The sequence below is a fragment of the Sparus aurata genome, chromosome 5, assembly GCF_900880675.1.
Source record: "Sparus aurata chromosome 5, fSpaAur1.1, whole genome shotgun sequence".
Lineage (NCBI taxonomy): Eukaryota > Metazoa > Chordata > Actinopteri > Spariformes > Sparidae > Sparus > Sparus aurata.
Window position 1 is genome coordinate 32,402,084 of NC_044191.1, and position 23,824 is coordinate 32,425,907.

General features: G+C 43.7%; 1 protein-coding gene across 2 annotated transcripts; it reads left to right on the forward strand.

The window, feature by feature from the left end:
- Nucleotides 1-26: 26 nt before the first annotated feature.
- On the forward strand, nt 27-17,174 carry trpv4 (transient receptor potential cation channel, subfamily V, member 4). Of its 2 annotated transcripts, XM_030415727.1 has the most exons (17): nt 27-247; nt 2,076-2,158; nt 4,413-4,870; nt 5,422-5,597; nt 6,963-7,115; nt 9,049-9,189; nt 10,549-10,847; nt 10,927-11,106; nt 11,380-11,538; nt 12,508-12,600; nt 12,741-12,814; nt 13,189-13,354; nt 13,448-13,514; nt 14,809-15,113; nt 15,293-15,420; nt 15,516-15,637; nt 15,767-17,174. In XM_030415727.1, the coding sequence occupies exons 2-17, from the start codon at nt 2,150-2,152 to the stop codon at nt 15,865-15,867; spliced, it is 2,631 nt and encodes an 876-aa protein (XP_030271587.1). In that variant the 5' UTR covers nt 27-247; nt 2,076-2,149; the 3' UTR covers nt 15,868-17,174. The 2 variants fall into 2 exon arrangements, with proteins under 2 accessions (XP_030271587.1, XP_030271588.1); XM_030415728.1 differs by lacking the exon at nt 9,049-9,189.
- The last annotated feature ends 6,650 nt before the right edge of the window (nt 17,175-23,824 follow it).

Genomic DNA, 23,824 nt, shown 5'->3' on the forward strand with positions numbered 1-23,824 from the left:
TTGTCCCGCCCCAAATCTGTGTGAAAGCGCCCGTTGTTCTGTTTGGACCTCACCGGCGGGTTCGGACACATGAATCACAGAGACTCGAGTGATTTACTCGAAACGTTTGGTGTCACCAGGAAAAAGTTCGGAGTTGCTCAACACTCGAGAGAAAAGAAGTTTGGTAACTTTTAAACAATGGAAAAAAACAAGTTTGGAGGTAGATGATTTCTCAGGAAACAAACTAAACTCCACAGATTGGATCAAGGTGAGTAACAGCTCTGATTTATACTCTTCATTTGCAGTGTCGCGGAGACTTAATACATGTAGTGAAACTGTAACTTGCTGGTGGTTAAACTACATTCATATTTTGTAAGTATTTCAACAACTTTTTCAGTCATTTTTTGTAGTTTAACTCCTCAATTTACAAACTACAATTTTGGCCCATAACATGAAATATATGTATTTTTTTGTATATGTAAAAAAAATATTTTATTTTTATTTTATTTTTCTTTGAAATATGCATGAAACATGTCATAACCTGCCTCTGATTGGCTCACCCTGGAAGCTCTCAATTGCTTCACAGAGTGGATGAGTCTTTGTGCAATCGAGGGCAGAGCTGATATGAGCGGCTTTTAAGTGTTAGTAAAGATGTTTTTGGTGCCAAACAGAAGAGCTGTCTGATACAAACTTTGAGAGACTGCTCATGTGTCGAGTCAACAAGCGGTTCTGCCCTGGCATCAAGTTCTGGTGCCACAGTGTTCGTGGCTCTGAAGTTCCTGTGACGTTGACCACAGATGTCAGCTTTTGTTCTTTAAAGAATAAAACTTGAGTTGAGAGGCATATTTCTGCTGGCATGTTATTTTTTTTGTAGGCTATTATATTTTGTTTCATATGCACCATATGTTGATTTATTTAACACTGAGTTAGATGAGTATAATGAGTATAAGTAGGTCATGAAGCTACTTTCTTTTAGCAGTAATTTTACAAACTACATTTCTCCAGAGGTAGAAATGTAGTTTGTTCAAACTGCTGCCAGGCTGAACTACACGTAGTTTTACACGAACACTGTTCATTTGATGCTTTCTGACCAGTCTGTGTGAGTGACCTCATCAGCCTGTTAGTTTAAAAACTACTGGAACATTTTAACTTTTCATCATCTCCCAAATTCCAGATGTTGCTCTACTTTAAGATGTCATCACTGATTTTGTGTAAAGTAGTGATTATCTATTAATTTATGTCTTCTTACATCCTGAAGTCATATTTTTTATGTCTCTTTTTTTGTATCCTTCCACTCATTCTTCCATATAGTTGTTTTCTTTCCATTACTTGACTTTTACCAGCTACAGATCTGTTGTTTAAATCATTAACTCTTCTTCCCGGCAGCCTGTTGGCTCCAGGCAGAGCCTCCAGCCTCTCTCTCCTGACCTGGATAATGTCACATCAGCAGTGACAGATCAGGAAGTCCCACGTCTATCAGTTTTAAACGTTCCCAAGTGGATTTCCACTTCCTGACCCAATAAGTGGATAATATGTGAGCTTTGGGTCAACTTGATTATTTCATGATGCTTCTCTGTCTGCCTTCTCGACACACCTGAAGCATCTGATCTCTCTCTGTTGGAGTTTATCAACGAGGCAGCTTCTTCTTTCTTTGTTCCTCTGTGTTTTTACTATCTGATGCCCGCTGAAGTGTAAAGGCATGATAATCCCGGGTATGGGACGGGGTGGTGAGTCATGCCTCTCCCTCAGTGGGACCCCGGCTCCCATGTTTGCGTTGCTCCTCTGCAGCACAGTCTGGCTTCGACACGTGAGGATGTAGCTGTAGTGAGTAAATCTGTAGGCCGACGATTGAGTGTGTTTAACACTCGGGTGGTGTGACTTTGTGACTGGAGGAAACATCTCCGTCTGACCAATGAGAGGCCGGACTCTCAGCCGTGTTATTGGTGTTGGCATCAGTTCTCTCCTGGCTTTTTTTTTTTTTTTTTTTCCATACATCCCAAACGACAGAGCTCTTTCTATGTCGCACAGTACGTACAGATTTTGTTTTTCTATACTTCTGTTTATGATGGCTCCTCTTTTTTTTTCTGTCTCTGCAGGACGCCCACATGCTTCAGCTTCATTTCCAGTTTTCTCCTGAAGAGGAATTTGGCACATCATTGTGATAAAAGGGATGAATGAGGTACAGAGAGGTCAAATGTCAAATGTAATCCTTTAAAATCCACTTTAAACTTTGAGTGGGAACGCCCAGGGTCCCTTGAGTAATTGTACCCAAAGCAATTTCTTTTTAGTTTGTTTTTTCCCCCACTTTGTTCTGATGTAGCCGCTTGGCATCCTGCAGGTTGGAGGTAAAACTTGCCTTTAACAAGACCTCACTTTAATTCTTAGTCTCAAATGTAATACTTTTTTTTCTGAAATTAAACATTAACTTTAACTTTTTTAGGTTTGACTTAAACTAACTCGATGATGAGAGACAAGATGCATCAAGATCTGGATAGTTTAACGCCTCGAACGATCGCTTTTCTTTGACTTGTATCTACTTCTTTATTTAAAATCTCTTCTAAAACCACACCAACAAAATGATAACATGATTCATGACACACTTTAGCCTTTGTCTGGCTGCATCTCGTATCTCTTAGGGCTGGGTATCACCAGGTACCTCGCGATACGATACTATCACGATATTTTGCCCACGATGACGATAATATCACGATACAGCGATTCTGCGATAATCGATATATTGCAAGAAATTTCATCCACGATACATCACGATATCTGTGTCACTGAAGAAATTCAGAATTTATTGACTGCGCTGAATCCATTTCACAGGAATTACAAAACATTGTCAATCAGTTTCACATGAATGACAGCCAAGTAAACAAAGAGTATATTGCACAGTGTCTCTTCTTAACACAGACACTGACTACAACTATCATTAAATATCTATATGTGTGGGTTTCAGAGCTACTTAAACCATTTTTTAAATTTTATTTGGTTGTATACCGATGTTTGAATAAAGATAAAGCTGTCCTCCGAAGAGGAGTGGTGGTGGTGGGCCAAAAAGAAAAAAAAAATATTTAGATATCGATATTTGGCACCAGTGTATCGATAACGTACCTCAAGACGAAATATCGCGATATATCGCAGTATCGATATTTTGGCACACCCCTAGTATCTCTTATTCATCCATTGTCCTTCCTCGGGTCACCTGGAAGTTGATCAAGTGAACCATCATCAAGGTCATCTCGGTTAGGTAGTTAATTTTCTAGTCTCACTCCTAACTCTTTAAATACCGAAATCCCAAAGCATCAGTATTTGTGTCAGTATCACAACAATACTAACAGGAGCTTTAAGAAAAATATGCAACTGAGGAAATAAAGTTTAGAGATTACAGAGCAGAAAAAAAGCCCAAATGCTGGAGGTGACAGTAGATCTCTATAAGCTGAGTATGTACAACTTTATATTATAAGATCAACTAGTCATTAGTTACATAAACTTATCTTCTAAGAAATTGGGATATCATGACATGTCGTGTTAGTGTGGTCATTTCCAGGTTTTAACGGCTGCGTTAATGTAAAGTGATGTCATTTTCTCACCTTACGAGACTCAAAACTGATGGATGTTTAATGTAATTAATAAAGTATCAGTAGTCTTCCTTTTAATGTCATTTCAATAAAGTGTTTGTTAAAAAAAAAAGCCTAGCCTTTATAAACTGCTTTTTAAGGAGATTTCAAAATATCAAGATTTTGATGTCATGTGTCGTGATACAGCTCAAAAATATCCTGATATCATTTCAAAGCTATATCGCCCCAAAACCAACGTGTTACAGTCATCCAAAGGCCAAAAAAGTGGTTTTAATAGTTTAATACTTTCAATTAAAACCACTTTACTGTTAAAGTTGTTCTGTAAATGACAAGTGTTGCTGGACTTTGGACCTTTTTAAACTTTTTCCCTGTCAAGTAGAAACCCGCCAGTGATGAAACATTTATATGTCAGATTAATTACTGTCTGATTGAATCTGAACAGACTGACAGTTCTCTGTTGTAACACAATGCAGCTGGTTTTATACTGTGTGAGGTCCTCGAGTGGTTTATCTTGGATTGCAGACACAGTTAAGATTTCACTGGTGGACAGTTGGCAGTAAAAGGCGAGATAAGATTTGCTCTGTGTCAGTGAAGGCAGAAGGAGCAGTAGTAAATATGTAGACAACGCTGAATATTTCAGAATAAATCGTTTTTTGCACATGTTTTATGAGGAATGAAAACCTTCAGCACATTTCCCTGGAAGTGTTTTGGTGAGTAACACTGACTGTAAACAGAACTTTTGTTTGTTTACAAGGAAACTCTGCAGGGCACAAATCTTCTGTCTCCATGTGTAGAGGCTGCTCCTGTCGACCTGAACACTCAGAACATTTTGTCACGGTGTTTTTATTCCAGGGCCGCTCTGCTCTCCTCAGAAGGTGCAACCTCGCCTTGTCCAAGGCCAACGCCCTCGGCTCTGTTCCTGCCGGAGCGGCCGTCTCTGTGGACGCGGGCGATGGCGGAGCCGCTCAGCCTGAGAGCGACGCGGCGTTCGTCCTGTCAGAGTTCTCAGAGCTGTTTGAGAGCGAGGATGCCTCCCCGTCCACTCAGGACACCAGTCAGGGTTCGGCCCTGGAGCTGGTTCAGCCGGGCCAGCCGGGCCAGCCGGCGGACGGCCGGCAGAACCTGCGGATGAAGTTCCACGGTGCTTTCAAGAAGGGCATCTCCAACCCTATGGACCTGCTGGAATCAACCATATACGAGTCAAACGTGGTTCAAGGCCCCAAGAAGGCTCCCATGGACTCGCTCTTTGACTACGGCACCTACAGGAACACGAGCAACCAGAAGCGACGCAGGAAGAAGCTCCCCAGAGGGTGAGAAGAGGCCTTCATGTGTGTTTCCAGGATTTAATAACCGTGTCTTCTCTTACACAGTTAACTGTCTCAACAGCAGTGAACTAGACTGGATTTTCTTCCAGGGACAAAAGGGCAGGTTTGGAAAAAGTCATAAAAACTTCTTACAATCGCCACTCTGTAGACAGAGGTGTGCCCGCATGAGGAAGTGCACACACACACACACCAAGACACACACACACACACACACACACACACACACACTAAGACACACTCTGTGGGCCAAGCAGTCGTTCATTCAGGCCGTCCGCTGATCTAACAGTGGACATGTTGTTGGTCCTGCTGCAGCAACAGTTGAGGTAATATTTATGCTGCTGGCTGCTCGACCTGTCCGAAACACACAGAGGTCTGTTTACCGGAGCACTCGAGGGCGTGGGTGGATTTCTTAAAAGACGGTTTGTTCACCAAACACCAATTCAGTGCATTATTTTCTCTCAATGAAATGTAAAAAGAGTCCCTGAATATAAAGGGAAGTCCACATCTTACAGTGTAGAGTTTCTGTGTCTCCTCAGTAAAACTGAGACGTCCTGCGATGACGCTCAAAGCTCAGACCCGCCGAAAGTGATGAAGATATTCAACCGCTCCCTCCTCTTCGACTGCGTGTCCCGCGCAGACATCGAGGCCCTCGAGGGCCTGCTGGAGTACCTGCAGAGTCATGACAAGAGGTTAACCGACGAGGACTTTAGAGGTGAGACTGAAATGAGTCAGAAATCACCATTTTCCGGTGTAAGTTTAATCCATGGTCTAAATCACAGTGACACTGTGTTAGACTTCCTCTCGAGAGATCAAGTTAGCAGACCTCTAATTTACGGAGTTTTATCAACCTCAGAAACGACCGCACGACAACAATACACTGCAGTAATGGATCCAAATATAAACCGCCACCAAAAAGCCACAAATAATGCTCAGAACAGCACCAAACTTCAGCAACAGTACAAATAGGGTCTCAGCACATAGTCCGGGGCATCTAACCTCCGCTAGCTTAGCTGGATTTCTATTGTGAAGCTAAGAACAGACTTCAACTCTCCTCCATCAGCTTCCGGGTCGGGGAAGTCCCGAAGCGACGATTACCGAGTGCGGTTAGAAATGCTCAATTCCGTTCTTTTCCCTGTCCGCTCTCGATAATAACTGTTATAAACTGGCAGGTAAGACACATATGAACTTTGATTGCTTTTCCATGGAGTCATAATCATACATTTTCATCCATGAGCCGCGGAACTCTACTGCACTCGGTAATCGACTCGTCGGGACTTCCCGTCAACAGGAAGCTGCTGCAGAAGAGTGGTAAATTTAGTCAGCTTTTCAGTAGAAATCCAGCTAAGCTAGCGGAGGTTAGATGCCCCGGACTATGTGCTGTGACCCTATTTGTACTGTTGCTGAAGTTTGGTGCTGTTCTGAGCATTATTTGTGGCTTCTTGGTGGCAGTTTATATTTGGATCCATTTACTGCAGTGTATTGTTGTCGTGCGGTCGTTTCTGATGTTGATAAAACGCCGTAAATTAGCGGTCTGCTAACTTGATCTCTCGAGAGGGAGTCTAACACAGTTTCACGGTATGTTAGACCATGGATTAAATTTACACCAGAATATCCCTTTAAACCAACCACTAAAAAGTCAGATTACAAGGGAACAAAATGGCAACTATCTTTACCACAAAGGGGGAAACTCATGATGGTTGTACTCTGACCTCTTATATCCCCGCGCTCCGGTTGAAGCTCGGAGGATGTGAGCAGGAAAAGGTGGAGTGATGTCAGGGTCTTTGTCCCGTTAGAGGCGAGCCCACAGAGAGCTTCCTGTGTGTCTGAGAAGTTTTTTCAGGCTTCTCACAGCTAATAGAGAGAAATCACAGCTGACTGTCAACTCCTCAAGAGTTAAAATGGGCTTAACAAAAAAAAAAAGGGAGACTAAAAATAGTGAAGGTCTCGGTTAACTGTTGCTAAATGTGGAAACAGTCAACATAGAAATTAAATTGTTGGATAAAAGTAGAGGCCAGCTGGATAAATGAAAGGTGCACTTATGTAAATGATCTCCTTTTTCATTTATTTCTTCTACCAGAGCCGTCCACAGGTAAGACATGTCTGCCTAAAGCCCTGCTGAACCTTTACGGCGGGCAGAACGTCACCATCCCGCTGCTGGTGGACATCGCAGAGAAGACGGGAAACCTCAGAGAGTTCATAAATACGCCCTTCAGAGACGTCTACTACAGAGGTACGGAAATATTTAAAATACTAATTAGATATTTTTTTTGATCCTTTCCGCCTTCCACTGAGATGAAGCTGGTAGAAACGGTGTTTTGTTGCTGTAGCTGGAAAAACAGGACCCAAACACAAAAAGCGAGTGTTAATGAAAGTGGTAATTAATCCCAAACGAAGGCAGACAAACAGACAGGTGACACAAGGCTGCAAAAACAGAGAACAAAGCAGAAATCGAAGGTGAGCACGGGGAGAACACGAGGACTCAGGAACGCAGGATTACAGGTGTGACGTGAGGATGAGAACCGAACAGACGGACCAACAAAGAGCGAGGGAACAAACACAGGATTACACACAAACAAACCTAATGAGGGGATGAGGTGCAGGTGGAGAGAAACGCAGGTGAGGGGAATTAACTTATTACACTAGAATGAGATAATCAGGCTGGTGAGGAACACAAAGGACGACAGGACGGCAAAAACACAACACAAATCCAGAAAACCAGTGTCTGTGTTTACTGTGACTTTTTAAAGCTCACCTTATCTTTCATACCTGCCACTGCTGTGATGAAGTCTTGCCCTCACATCGTTGTCTCTCTGAAAACCTCGTAAGGTGGTCAGTTTGAGATCTCGCTCGTTCAGGAAACACTTTTTATGTGACGACGTAAAAAAGTTTTTAAGGGCTCGGTTTCCATAGAAACAACCGTGTGCCCCTTTTGGCCTTTAGAGAGTTTTTTATGACCTCATCATGAAGCTCATAATAATAATTGGGTATCAGTTTCTCCTGAAGACAAATGTCAGGTGTTAACAGTGTTTCTCTTGTGTGACAGTTTTTTTTTTTGTTCTTTTTATTGTTGTTGTTGTGTAACATAATTAACTCAACACACCTCATTTCAGTAATTACCTCCTTGTACACACATTCTGTCAGCTGATATTCGTTAATGGAACGCAGCACACACACACACACACACACGCACACACAGAGAACAGAACAGAAGTCTGGAATATTAAAGGGATATTCCGGTGTAAATTTAATCCATGGTCTAACACACCGTGAAACTGTGTTAGACTCCCTCTCGAGAGACCAAGTTAGCAGATCGCTAATTTACGGAGTTTTATCAACCTCAGAAACGACCGCACGACAACAATACACTGCAGTAAATGGATCCAAATATAAACCGCCACCAAAAAGCCACAAATAATGCTCAGAACAGCACCAAACTTCAGCAACAGTACAAATAGGGTCTCAGCACATAGTCCGGGGCATCTAACCTCCGCTAGCTTAGCTGGATTTCTACTGAAAAGCTGACTAAATTTACCACTCTTCTGCAGCAGCTTCCTGTTGACGGGAAGTCCCGACGAGTCGATTACCGAGTGCAGTAGAGTTCCGCGGCTCATGGATGAAAATGTATGATTATGACTCCATGGAAAAGCAATCAAAGTTCATATGTGTCTTACCTGCCAGTTTATAACAGTTATTATCGAGAGCGGACAGGGAAAAGAACAGAATTGAGCATTTCTAACCGCACTCGGTAATCGTCGCGTCGGGACTTCCCCGACCCGGAAGCTGATGGAGGAGAGTTGAAGTCTGTTTTTAGCTTCCCAATAGAAATCCAGCTAAGCTAGCGGAGGTTAGATGCCCCGGACTATGTGCTGAGACCCTATTTGTACTGTTGCTGAAGTTTGGTGCTGTTCTGAGCATTATTTGTGGCTTTTTGGTGGCGGTTTATATTTGGATCCATTTACTGCAGTGTATTGTTGTCGTGCGGTCGTTTCTGAGGTTGATAAAACTCCGTAAATTAGCGGTCTGCTAACTTGATCTCTCGAGAGGGAGTCTAACACAGTTTCACGGTGTGTTAGACCATGGATTAAATTTACACCGCAATATCCCTTTAATTATGCTGATGTTTTCATCTGCATTATTGTTCTTTTTCCCTCTTGCGTCTTCAGGCCAGACGGCGCTCCACATCGCGATAGAGCGACGCTGTAAGCAGTACGTGGAGCTGCTGGTGGAGCAGGGCGCTGACGTTCACGCCCAGGCCAGGGGACGCTTCTTCCAGCCCAGAGACGAGGGGGGATACTTCTACTTTGGTAACGTCAGCACATGAATCTAATCTGGAAACAGACGAGCTCATTGTGCGTCTGTATTTTTAGAAAAACGCTTATGTTTGATCCATAAGTGATAAAACACAGCAGGCAGATGGAAACTGTTACTGCGGTAATGACGCGGTCTGTCTGAGGTCTCTGTGACTTCACTGGTCACTCCTTCAGTTTCCTCACTGGTTCTGACTGTTCTTTTTTTTTTTACACACACAAGTTCTGTCAATGACGTCCAAGTTGGGTTATGTGTACCGCAGCAGCTGCCAAGATAAAAAAGAAAAAGCTCCCACATGGTACATGGTCCTGGCAGAGAAACCGTGGAGAAATGAGGTGACACTGCACCCCACCCTCTTCTCCTTTTATATAACGTGGCAGGATTTGGCTGTCAGGATGTACAGCTGCGGTCAGGAGGTGAGGCCCGCCTCAAAACCAAACGTGTCGGCGGTGGTGCTCCGAAAACACATGAAAAGACGAACATTATGTCGTGTTGTTCATGAGGCGCGTCCACTGAAAGCTGCGAGTGTTGTGCAGCCAGAGGGCCTCCTGCAGGAGAACCTCCCTGACCTGCAGACGTCAGCCTCAACACCGCCCTCTGCTGGTGCGTGTTCAGGCCCAGACCTCAGATTTTATTGTATCTTCTTGCATTCATAACATAGTGTCCTTTGAGCCCTCTTATGAATCATAATAACTCAACGCGACTCTATAAAAACACAGGTAGAAACGTCTTGCAATGGACCAGGTTTTCTTCTTCTTTTTTTTTTTTAATCCAACCTCAATTTTTTAACATTTTTACTCCCGCTCATCACGGAGAAGATGATTTCTATTTGCACTTAGCACGGTTGTCATTCTCAAATCCCAGCGTGTCCGGGCACAGTGTGAGTAATTTGCCGCGGAGCTTTACAGTGAGGTGAACAGGAACCTGGCAGGGCTGATGGCTAATGGGATTTAGACTCACGCTAACACTCTGCATGCACCCGTGCAAATCCATGAAGAGGAGCGTTTCTATGTGAGGTGACAAAGTAATCTGTCACCCATGGCAACGGCTCATTTTCAGCAGCTGCTTTTGGCACTCTGGCCCCGCTGCGCCCCTCCCTCAAACAACTGCTAATTGTGCTGTTTTTCATTGCGGGGATTTAAGTGAAATCTTTGATCCGTGTTTAGTAAAAAAAAAAAACATACAGATGCCAGCTACAGTTCTTAATTAACTCTCCTGTTGATTTGCTTATTTTTTCTGAAATACAGTTCCCTTTAATCTCCTGTGAATTCAGTATGAAGTGACAGTCTCCCCCTCTCTCTCTCTCTCTGTCTGTCTCTCTCTTTCTGTTTCTTTCTCTTTCTCTGTTCGCCCAGGTGAGCTTCCTCTCTCCCTGGCTGCCTGCACCAACCAGCCCGACATCGTGCACTACCTGACCGAGAATCCGCACAAGAAGGCCGACCTGCGGCGCCAGGACTCGCGCGGGAACACGGTGCTGCACGCCCTGGTGCACATCGCGGACAACACCAAGGACAACACGCGTTTCCTCACCAAGATGTACGACCTGCTGCTAATCAAGAGTGCCAAGCTCTACCCAGACTGCAACCTGGAGAGGGTGCTCAACAACGACTGCATGTCGCCGCTCATGATGGCTGCCAAGCTGGGCAAGATAGGGGTGAGGATGAGCAGCATCGGTGTGCTTTAAAGTTCCCAAGTCCAAAGGTCAGCAGGTCAGCTTCTCCATCTTCCCTCAGGTGTTTCAGCACATCATCCGGCGCGAGATCAAAGATGAGGAGGCTCGTCATCTGTCGCGCAAGTTCAAGGACTGGGCTTACGGGCCGGTGTACTCCTCCCTCTACGATCTGTCTTCTCTGGACACGTGCGGAGAGGAGCCGTCTGTGCTGGAAATCCTCGTCTACAACAGTCGCAACGAGGTGATAAAAAGAAGGGATTTTTTTTTTTTGTTTACAAAGTTTGTCACTCTCACTTTAAAAGGGGAGCGATGAAATGTTGTTCCTCTCAAGATCAGAGGAGTTAGAGGAACAAAACACCAGGCATGACATAAAGAAAGAAGTGTGTGGGTGCATCAAAAACCCGAGCACAATAAAAGATTCTCTGTCTGTCTGTGTGTGTGTGTGTGCAAAGATCCGGATTTCTTTATTTTGATTTTGTTTATCAGTGTCGTGTTTCTTTATTCCCGATGTCAGAACCGCCACGAGATGCTGGCGGTGGAGCCCATCAACGAGCTGCTGAGGGCCAAATGGCAGAAGTTTGGTGCCGTCACCTTCTACATCAGTGTGGTTTCCTACCTCATCACCATGATCATCTTCACCCTGGTGGCTTATTACCATCCGACGCAGGGAAAGGTGGGTGAGAAGCTGCTGAGAGTGCAGACGTTGTTGTTTTATTTCGGTTTTTTTTGTACAGCATGGCGATTTTGCAAAGGAACTTATAAATGATTCATGATGTGAAGCCTTTAAAAGTGCCCCATGCAGCTGAACGCTCAGGACGCTCATCAACATATCGCTATGACAACTCTGTGCTCATTAAGTATGCATGTTCTGTTTTATGTCGGCCATTAGGTGCATTAGATAGCTTGATAGTGTTTGCTTTATGTGCCAGAAGAGCAAATAAAGGAATTTGTACCCAATGCAAGAAGGAGAGTTTAAAGCTGCTGTGAGTGTTAGCTAACGTTCCTGTCACCGCTGATCAGCAGATATACTGTAGCAGCAAACAGCAAAGCTATTTAACACTTAGTCAACACAAATATATCAATATATTTGTTTTTACTAAGTGTTAAATTAAAGCAGTTTTAATGTCTGTAACCCACAGCCAACAGCGGGTTAGCCTAGCTTAGCGTAAAAACAAGCAACAACTTGGCTCCATCCGAAGATTAAGAAATCAACCTACTAGCACCTTTAAATGTTTTCTAATAAACATATTATTATATCCTATTTGCCTGAACTACACAAAATATATGAATGTTGTTTTTCACGGGGGTTATGTGCTAATGCTAAGCTAAGCTTAGCTAAGCTAAAGGGCTGTAGACCTTAGTTTTGTAACAATCTTCCGATCTGACTTTTGACTAAATCAGGCGTGGTTCCCAAAATGTCAAACTAATGCATTAAATCACACACTGATATTTCTCTCTATGTGGTTCATTCAAAATGTATTTTAATATTGAAAGTGTCCAAATTCCCCCAAATTCCACGCTGCACTTCCTTCGTCGTCTGCAACAAACCTGCCAAGTATGAAGTAGATCGGATGAACAGTTCCTCCTGATTGGATGTTCAGGTAGACGTGCTGATAACAGTGTCTTCCTTCCTTCCTCCCAGCCTCCGTACCCGTACACCACGTCCTCTGACTACCTGCGTATGGCGGGGGAGATTGTCACCTTGGCGTCAGGAATCTTCTTCTTCCTCACCAACGTGAGTCAATAAGCTCTGACGCCTCCTCAGAGTTTGATCCTTGTTTGCTCGCCGCCGCCTCCCAATCTCTTGCATCAAAGTCAAACTTGTAACGGCAGCGTTCGTTGTAATTATGGAAATGTTTCTCCTGCTCTTTGCAGATTAAGGACCTCTTTTTGAAGAAGTGCCCCGGGGTGAAGTCTTTATTTATTGATGGATCCTTTCAGCTGCTGTAGTGAGTCTGCCTCGTCTGTCCCCGCTCCCCCTCTTCGTCACCTTTGCCGCAGCTCACGCCGACTTTTACCCGAGGCAAATTTTTGCATCCTCTTAATTGAGTGATCTAATTAATTCCTCAGCCTCCTCCATGGCATGTTTTTGTAGTTTACATCTTTAATTAAGCCCCTGATGCAAACAAAGAGCAGGGAATGTCGAACACCTCTCTGAACTGTGTTGATTTGAATCATTAGCAGCGCGGCTGCGATGTCTAAATTTGGTTTTTAAAAAAAGCTGCCAAATTGCTAACAATCACTTCTTTATTTATCACTTCACTATCAAACACTTTAACACTGGATCTGTTTCCTAACAAATGTCTTTTTCTCTCCCCTCTAGCTTCATCTACTCTGTACTTATTGTTGTCACTGCTGCTCTCTATCTGTCTGGCATCAAGGCCTACGTGTCTGTGATGGTGTTTGCACTCGTCCTGGGCTGGATGAACACTCTTTACTTCACAAGAGGCCTGAAGCTCACTGGCACCTATAGCATCATGATACAGAAGGTCAGGAAATCACAGCAGTTAACAGGAAGCTAATGAACCAGAACACAAAACTGTTCGTGTGTCTCACCACTCTGTTTTTATTTTTGGTCTCAGATTCTTTTCAAAGACCTTTTCAGGTTTCTGCTGGTGTACGTGCTCTTCATGATTGGATATGCATCAGGTAGGTGTTTGGTCACCGAGCGCTACACGTACCTGTCAGCATTACTTAAGGGGAATTCTTCATTTGTCATGTCATTTTTAAAGTTGCGGCCACAGGATGGTTAGCTACGTAAGCCTTGAGGGGCAAGTGAGAAGAATGTTGTTTTTTTTTACGTGTGAAACCGAATGAAATTTTTCAAGAGATTTCCTCCTGAAAAGAAAAAATCTCGTGTTTTTTCACTTGCCTCGAAACAAGAAAAAATATTTTTTTCCCATCATGAAAAATATTTTTTTATTTAAAAATTGTTTTAATGATTTAAAATAATTAAGTACCTCAGTGTTGTACTTTTCAGTTCATCCTTAAGCCCAAGTGGAACTTTTTATAGAAAGAAAAAAAGATTTTCACTTGTGAAAAAAATGTTATTTTACATTTTTTGAAATAATTTAAAATAATTAAGTACCTCAACACTGTGCTTTTCAGTTCATCTTTAAGTGTAAATGAAAACAAAAAAATACTTAAAAAAATGTAAAAATGTCGTGGTAAGCTGAGAAAAAAGAAATTCTGAAAAAAAATGTATTTCAAAAAACGTAAAATAATGACCTACCTCAACTTTGTGCTTTTCAGATCATCTGGTGTGGAACAATAAAATTAGATTTTTTTTTTAATGTTATGTGGCGAGCATAAGGAAAAAATAAAATTCACTTGTGAAAAAAAAAAGTAAAATAATTAAGTACCTCAACATTTTACTTTTCAGTTCATCCTCAAGTCCAAGTGGAAATTATTTTTTATTTAAAAAGAACAAAATTTCATGTCGTTAGTTGACAAAAAAAAGTTAACTCATGAAAAATATTTTTTTTTCACTCCGCTTTCCACGTGAATTAAGAAAATTCTTTAATTGACACATGAAAAAAAACATCTTGAACTTAGAAAATGGAGCACTTAAAAAAAAATAAAAAATTGTCACTTGCAGGGCGTCCATTGAAAAATGGATCCAAGTCTCTGGAAGTCAAGAGATCCCAAAATAAATTTAAAAAAAGTTATTTACCACCTTGTCTGAAGCTCGAACACACGTTGAGGGGGACAATAATACCATGTGGTTACTTCTATTTGATTTGTACATTGTGATTTTTTTTGTTCTGGTTCTGGTCTGAATGCTAGGCTAATCGTCTGTTGGCTGCTAACTTCATATGTAATGGACAGTTCTGAGAGCGCCATCGATCCTCTCATCTAACTTTCAGCAAGAGAGTGAATAAACGTTTTTTAACTTCAAGTGCTCGCAGACACGCAGCCAACCTTCTCTGTTTCCACCTCTCAGCCCTGGTGTCTCTGCTGACGGTGTGTCCTCCACCGGGCACAGAGTGTGATGGCGACTGTCCCACCTACCCAAACTGCAGGGACCCAGACACCTTCAGCACTTTCCTCCTGGACCTCTTTAAGCTGACCATCGGGATGGGAGAACTGGACATGATCCACAGTGCACAGTATCCTGCGGTCTTCCTCATCCTGTTGGTTACCTACATCATCCTCACCTTCGTGCTGCTGCTCAACATGTTGATCGCTTTGATGGGAGAAACTGTCGGGCAGGTTTCCAAGGAGAGCAAGAAGATCTGGAAGCTTCAGGTGAGCTGGAAGTAACACTTTGCGTCAACGAAATGAGATCTTCGACCAGATGATGCTGATAAAAAGCTAATGCACACAGGTTCTGTCTTCTAGATACCGCTGATATACGTACTGAATTTTATGTCAAGCGATGCAGAAGTGGTACAAAGTCTTGAGGTGAGGCTTGTGTGTATTCACAGTGGGCAACGACCATCTTGGACATCGAGCGCTCCTTCCCAGTTTGCCTTCGCAGGTCTTTCCGAGCCGGAGAGATGGTGACCGTGGGGAAGAACTGCGATGGCACACCTGATCGACGCTGGTGCTTCAGGTATTCCTCAAGAGTCCCAATTACAGACACGCAGGAGCTCCACTTCCAAAAAACCAAACAAAACCGTCAACTCCATTGGTGTTTTGTTATATCAGGGTGGATGAGGTGAACTGGTGCCACTGGAATCAGAACCTGGCGATCATCAACGAGGATCCAGGCAAGAATGAGACCTGCCAGGTGAACGGGCTGCAGCAGAGCGTCAGAGCTCTGAGGAGAGGTGAGAGTCTCGCTGTGCTCTCATGAATACATTCACAGGCAAATAAGTATATATATTCATGCAAACTTATTCATACAGATAAAAGAAAAGGAAAAAAAAACCCTTCGTCTTCTTTTCATCCCTCTCCAGACCGCTGGTCCACAGTGGTCCCGCGGGCGGTGGAGTTAAGTAAGAGCCCGCGGCCTCATGATCTGGTGCTGGAGATGGAGCCGCTGACGCCCAGACACTGATAACTGCTGCTGTCTTTCTGTGAGGAGGCAGCGGAGAGCCATCAGCATCAGTGAGATAACTCTGCTGGGGACGATTCGGGCCGTTAATTGAACGAAAATGCACAGATCTTAGCGCCTTTCCTTCTGAGGACGAAGAATATATTTGCAGAGGACGTGGAGCGCAAGGAGTCACCGGATGTCGATACATCAAAGCTAACAACCTGAGTTTCCAATTAATGACAGAAGGAACTGTAATATTTGATTTGGTTTTTTTAACGATAAGAAAAGACGACATATCGTAAAAATGTACTGTACCTCAGCTTTTCAGACGTCAGTGGCTGATCACTCAGGGATTTAAGAGAGTCACGATATTTCAGCATTCCCAGGCTCATTATACCGTTACTGAGAATAGAATCATGCTAATAGCTAGCAGAGTAATAATTACTGTATTATTGCATTTGCCGTTTCAATAAGATCTTTGATAGAAATGCCGTAAGAAAATGCAATAAGTATTCATAGACTTATATAATAGATTCAGCTTTTATTTGCTTGCCTCATATTAAAGATGATGTATCATGGAGATTGTATTGCGTATGCTAATTTGAATGTTTATTGTTGGAGGCGAGGAGGACTCGGAGTATAGAAACAGAATATAGTTATTTTATAAAGTTTTTTTTTTTTCCTCTCGACGTCTTCTGTGCTGTATTAATCGAATAGTTTCCAAACTATGAGAGTGTCAGACTTGGACTGCCAGCTCGGCGCAGCAGCACAGCTTTTCATTTGAACTGAAACAATGCACTATGACAATTTTCTGATGTGTGCATTATTATATGAACACAAAGACATTGTTCTGAACAAGATGGGCATGATGAGCAGGTTATAGTTGTCAAGCAAATATGCAAATGCGAGACAATAGCCTTCCGTGTTATGGTTTGTCTTTGAATTTCCAGAGTTATTGTTCCTTTGCAGCTGGGGTATTTGCATAATCAACTCTCAGGCCTTGCCATTATGTGCTCCCCCCCCCCCCCCCCACATTTGCTGCAGTGTTTTCATTGCAGTTGGCTCCCTGCCCTATATAGCATCTTGTTTATGCGCAAACTACTGTATGCGCGCATGTTTTGTACTGTACTACACGACATGATTAAGAGCAGATAGGCCCATACGATCCATTCTCACCGAGTCATTGCCGTTGAAGGTCACAGGTCATTGTTCACTATGTTTACATTGCTTTTATAGAGAGACGTGTCTATGCATTTTATATATATATATATGTATTGTTTGTACGTTGCTGCAAAGAACAATAAACACTGAATTTATTTAATAAACCATACAGGAGTTTTTGTGTTGAAATTTCTGCACGGATTTTCCAATCGGAGCTTAAACGACTGTATTATTTTATCCTCAGACGTCGAATTGTATAACGAACCCGTCTAAAGTAAACTATGACTCTCACTCTGATAACTAACGAGAGGGAATCATCCTGGTTTTAATAATCTAATAAAACTAATGCAGTATCTCACTTCTGACTTTGTCCGTGTATTTATAATTTATATTAATAATTTTGTCCCATAAGAATTTTGGATGGAGGGTAAAATGATAATAATGAATAATTATATATATATATATATATGCAGCCTATTTTTATGGATGGTTCTGCCAATTATCAGATGCAATTTTCAGCTTTTTTTTTCTTATCATCAGAATCATGTTCTATTGGATCGAGGTCTGGGCTTCGACTGGGCCACTCCAGAACATTCACCTTGTCGTCTTTAAACCATTTCTGTGGAGCTTTCGCTGTATGCTTCGGGTCATTGTCCTGCTGGAGAATTAATCTTCTCCCGAGTCGTAGATCTTTCTCAGACTGAATCAGGTTTGTCCTCCAGGATTTCGCTGTATGTTGCTGCATTCATTTGACCCTCTGCCTTCACAAGCCTTTCAGGGCCAGCTGCTGAGGAGCATCCTCACAGCGTGATGCTGCCACCACCATGCTGCTGCTCGGTGTCCACCAAACATAGCGTCCAGTCTGATGGCCAAAAAGCTCCATTATGGTCGCATCAAACCAAAAAAACCTTCTTCTAGTTGACCTCGGGAGTCCTTCTTGCACAGTCACAGTTTGTGCTCTCGGCAGACTCACACGTGTGCCATATCCCTTCCACTTCTTAATGACGGACTCAACTAAACGCAGTGACTTGGAAATGTTTTTGTATCCACCCCGTTTAGTCTTCTGATGTCTTCATGGTTAAATTAAAGCCAGGAATACTGATTAAACCAATAACTGGACATCAGTCACAGGTGTCTTTATACTACAAACACTTGAGACACATTCACTGCACTCAGGTGATCTCCATGTCACCTATTGTGAGACTACTAGCACCAACTGGCTGGACCGCTGTTGAATTAGATCAGACACTATAAAGGGGCAGTCACTTATTTTAAATTATATATTTTTTTTATTAATTGACATTTCTTTGTAGAAATCAAACATTAAAGATGTTTTCAAATTGAATCTTTTTATATATTTTTTATATATATATTTACCATGATTCCATTTATAAAAGCAATAAAATGGGAAAACAGTTAAAGAGGTGAATAATGTTTATGGGCTCTGTATCAATTTATAGAAAGAGTAGATTTATTTTAATCTGGATTTGTACTTTTCATTTGTGTTTTAACAAAAAATGCATTATATAGATGGACAAACCTTTTATTTATTTATTCTTTTGAACAAAATATGCATCCATTACACTCCATATTAAACACAACTCCCCCAAAAAGACTCAGTGTTCTGGTTCTGATCATTTGCAGTTCCTCCTCCGGCCTGCTGATGGCTGCAGAGCTCTAAATTCACCTGCTCTGCTGCATGTGCGGATCCCAGTCGAGGCACACAAGTGTTAGCCGTGACTACTCATGCAATTACTGCAGGGCACTAATATTCTTTGTAATTACAGCTGTAAATAATGCACTGTCAGTGCTCGCTGTTATTACCATAATAGGTTATAGTTTGTGGATTTCGGTCCGCTTGTGAAGCGTTTTCTCCCCCCTGTGGATCTCAGGTCTGCGTGACCTCGCTGTAGCACCCGGACAGTAATTACTGGCTTTTGCCTTCATAATGAAACCACAAGCCGGCAACAATTCATGAACTGCTTCATTTCCTTTCACCCTTCATCATTACACTTCACCTTTCTTATTCCTCTTCCAGAATGTCACCGTGGTGATTCTCGCCCATGATAACTTTGGTCCTCGCCCCTCACCTCCCGTCCTCCCCCCCCCCCCTCCTCTCTCCCCTCTCTGAGGCCGGCAGCGTTGAAGGACACAGGGAATCTCTCACCACCTCAGAGAAGAGGCTAATCCTCTTTGCCCCAACTTTAACTGGGCCACTAATCCTCCAGGTTTATCTAAGCAGTGAGCACCTAGCGCTGCTGACAACTTGGCCTGCCCTCCTCCCTGCAGCCTGTTAAGTAGGGCAGGGCTCGGTCCTGCAAGTGTCACTGTCAGCAACTCTGGAACCGCACACTTGCACAGGAAGTGTGAGCTGTTAACAAAATGGCTCACTCGCTTGCAGCGTGTGTGTGTGCGCGCGCTCGCTGCCACAAATGTGTCTTTAACAAACCGAGTGACAGCCGAGCAGGATGGCGCGTGGTAACGGCGCTCGTTTAGCGACTGCGCATGAGGGGAAAGTTGACAGCCTCAGCCAGAGGTCTTAAGTAAACTAACCAGCTTAGATATTGGCAGTACAAATTGTACCGCTATTGTCCATCCAGTTAAGCTTTAAGGTGTTTAGGCTGATGAGTCTCAAGCGGATACTGGGCTGGACTCGGGCCAACTCATTCTTTATTCACTAAACAACACTCCAGACTGTCTGATGGCTTCAAGAGCAACATTCATTGTCTGCCTGAGGTCCGGCAGAGAAACCCCCCCCCCCAACCCGACTCACAGGTCACACTCTCACTAATCATTTCAACAACTAATATTGCAAAAGAGGGGGATGATTCATTACTCTCCAGGCTGGGAGATAAAGTCAGATTAAGACTAAAAAAAAGACAAGCAGGTTTCTCACACCGTTAAGCCTGTGCTAATTTTTCAGCGTGGAAATATGCTCCTCGAAAAATACACTCCCATAATCCCCCCCGGTGAAATATTTTCCACCAAGGTGTGGTATTTCTAAATGGAGCGAGCAATCAGCGGCAGCGCGGGGGAGATGAGGAGCCAGACATATATTGGGTCGGGTGGCGTGTGAGATGACCTTTCAGTTCATCTAAGATGAAACGAGGCTGCTGAACCCGAAATGATTCAGAGTGTCTAAACTGACAGGCGAGGGCACGGCGGCGGCAGAGCGTCAGCACGCTGCCCGGGCCCTCTATAGGCATCTCTCGTGATTTATTGTGAAATTGCCATGGACTCAATGTGGCGTGCAGGTGAATGAGTTTTGCTAATAAGAGAAGCATTTCTGCTCCACAGAGCTCTTTTTCTGTCTGAGCGAGCGTGTATGAAATCAGTGTGCAGTCTCCCAGCACCACACGCTCTGGTGGAGGCGGCTGGCTCATCAGTCTGCGGCTTATCTGATGTTTTAGGTGGGTGGAGGGGTTGGGAGGAAAGAGGAGAGAAAGGGAGGAAAAAGGCGTCAATATTGAGTTCTCGAAGGTGTCTTGTGTTGTTAAACATTTTAGGTGTGGGTGCGTGTTGCGTTCCTTATCTCCAGGAGGTGGACATGTGGTGAGACTATGTCCTACTGGCAAAGTCCTGCTAATAAAACACAGACATTACGACTTCCTCTGATAGCAAAGACTATTAATGATAATGCAGAACTAAAGCAAGAGTTCGTCGACTTCTTTTGAGCTTCTTGTGCTGCAGAAGGACACAAAGATCAGCGGCAGTGCTTTGATTTGTCACAGAAAGATGATTACTCGCGGCAGCTGATGTTCCTTTGCTAGTTGGCTTGAACATCCAGGCCTCAGAGGAGGACACCTTGTCTTTGCCACTTTGCTAAATTGCATGTAAAGAGACTAAGCTTGCCTTTGCTTCTGCTTAAGAGCCGTTTGTCCAAGTGCTTATCCAGGAAAACGTCAATCATTCCCACAGTATAAAAGGGGGACTGTCGCCTTTATCTTTCGCTCTTGATTGTTTGATTACCCAAGGTGAGGTTGATTTCCTGCAGCAGCACAAAGGACAACGCAAACCCTTCGTAAACCGGGGACACACACACACACACTCCTGCAAAAGGTGAAAAAGGTCAAGTGAACAACAGGATTGTACGGGGCTGGCATATGGCGGCGATGTGCAAAGTGAATCCGAAAGACTAATATGCTTACCTTCTCCACACTTAAGAGTCCAGAGTCTTAAAAAAATTATTTAAGAGGATTTTTCTTTTTTTCACAGCGAGGAGAGGAAGACAGAAAAAGTGTGTGCGGGCGATCACAGCGACACGACAGGCGTAGAAGTCATCTGCTTTATTTACTTATGTCAAACAATCACACATAAGAGAGGAGAGGTCAAATGAAAAACCAACCATCTACATTGAAATAAAGAAAATTTCAGTCCTGAGATTGACAAAAAGCAGGGAACAGACAAAATATCTACCGTGGTTGTTGGGATGGAGGAGGAGGAGGAGGAGGAGGAGGAGGAGGAGGGGGGACAGTGGCAGTTTCAGCAAATTGAAGATGATGGTTGTGGGGAGATTAGGGGGAGATTGCAGAACTGGAGAAGGAGGGTAGAAGGTAAGCAATCACTGGGATGCTTGGCTGTAGGCACATTCAAAAGTTGAAAACCCCCCACGACTAAAGGATTTTACAGCTTTTTTTTTTTTTCATATTCAGACTTCTTATTTCGAAATCTAAGACTCATATATTATCATTTTCCCAAAAAAAAAAACAAAAGAAGAAGAAGAAAAAAAGCAAGGTATTCTTTACATTTTTTCATCCTGAGGAGACAAAATCAATTCTTAAAACATAAATACAAACACTGCAGGGAGAACAATAAGAGAGATGCTTTATAGATTTCCCATTTCCATATATATGATTTTCTCAAGGTTGCGGCACCCTCAGACTTTGGCAGCGTTGGTGCATTTGAGATCATTCGGGGAGGGGGGGGGGAAAAAAAAAAACAACAGCCCTGTTTGTCCACAGGAACATTCTGAGAGCCACACAAACAATGAAAAAACACAGGAAGAAAGAAAGCAAAATCCCCAGACTTTTGTGTTTAGATTGGATACACACATATACCCGCCACATACACTAGATGAATATTTGGAGGCCATAAGCTTTTTCAGCTGAACATACATAGTCGAAATAAAAAAAAAAAGCTGTCAGCTCCTGGAATTACTACCGGCTGCATCGCCTTTTAGAAAAAAAAAACGGCTGGCTCCGCGACTGTGCCTTTGGGAAAAAAACCGTTCCTGACTTATTTTATGATCTGTGCTGATTTTTATTTGTATTTTTTTTTTTTGCATTTAATAAAAGCTCAAAACAATATCTAAATTGTACGGTGCTCACATGTGACCCATCCAGTCGGATTCAGGGAGCAACTGAGGCGGCGGCGGCGGCGGCGATGTGCTCTGACTCTGCGGCGAAACACAACAAATCTTTAATGACACTGTGCAACACGGTTATAAGGCTGGTGGGGTTTGACTATACGAGCCTCCTCAGGACCATCTGTATTATTGATTAAAGTATCTTCTTGCTAGGTGGGAGCCAAATGGAGAGGACTGGCCTCGTGACTCTATCTTCTTGCAGACGCTCAAAGGGAGGGATGCCGGGAAGGACTCTGAGAGGAGAGCCCCAGGGGCCCAAGGGCAGCCAGGGGACACGACTGAGGTTGACCAAAGCGGTGAAGGAAGGGACGTCAGCCCACCCCACCCCACCCGCCCCCAAACCACCTCCCTCTGTCATCTGTATGTTAGAGAAGCAGCGCCAAGACTCTACAGAGCGAGCAGCTGCCTTTATTTTCTCAATCCCTCCCGTCCCCTCTGTTGTGAGAGGGAAATATCTGACCCTGCTCAGAGCCGGGCCGCCCGCTCCCCTTCCTCCTCCTCAGCAGGATTTAAGGTGCATAATATGCGACGAGACCTTTGCACCGGGTCTTCACGGACTTATTGGGATTTACTTAGGGATTTTTACAGCCGGCATAAGTCAATTCCCCCCCTCTACGCTGCCCTCGGGCCATCCTCGCGAATGTCTTATTGCCCTTGAAAACGTGTTAACAGTCGATAGTCTGTAGCCGCAGAGATATGTTATAGATCAGTACGTCCTCGTTCGGACGGCGTTTGGATCGTCTAATATGTCATTTCCCGGGCAGCACAGCCGGAAATATATATTTCCAAACGTCGAAAAGCTAAACTACAAACGAAGCTTTCACTTAGTAGAATTTAGTCAAATGAGGCACAATAAGTCTTTGAGTAAGGAATGTGATTTCCTCAGAGCTCGAATCTGAATACGAGGCTGCAGAGCCAGAGAGGGGAGGCTGAAACCAGCACCAGGAACATGGCAATTATCCTGATTACTGATGCTTCGAGGCTTCTCTGACCCCAAATCCCTCCCTTGTATCTCTCTCTCCCTCTCCCTCTTTCTGTCTTTCGCCGAGATCTGTCACATTGCACGGGGCCCCTCAGCCAGGCAGGGAGCAACCATGTATAATCCAACCGAAAACAAATCCCCTCGATCAAACACAGCCCAGCTTTTTAAAGCAAGGCCTCTGAGCCCAGGCGCCATGGTGCGGCGCTGAGGCCCTCATAGACGCTGTGGACGCTGTGATTTAGCGACCCCCCCCACCCCACCTCACCCCACCTCACCCCACCCCACCCTGCTGTCCTCCCCTTCAACGCCAGCCAGCCAGCCCTAACCTTCAGTTTGTTTAAGCACTGCTGAACCCTGTTGGCCCCGGACAGGGGGAGGGTGGGCTCAGATAATGACATGCCATATGCCACTCTGCCTCTGCAGCTGAGCGAGCCGCGCATTGGATCAGCTCAGGGCACAAATCTATTTGA

Bases quoted from the DNA above. Each gene is read 5' to 3' on its own strand.
- trpv4 (XM_030415727.1), top strand. The intron at 7,116-9,048 runs GTACGGAAATAT...TTGCGTCTTCAG, and splicing joins CAGAGACGTCTACTACAGAG to GCCAGACGGCGCTCCACATC. The intron at 11,107-11,379 runs GTGATAAAAAGA...TCCCGATGTCAG, and splicing joins TCTACAACAGTCGCAACGAG to AACCGCCACGAGATGCTGGC.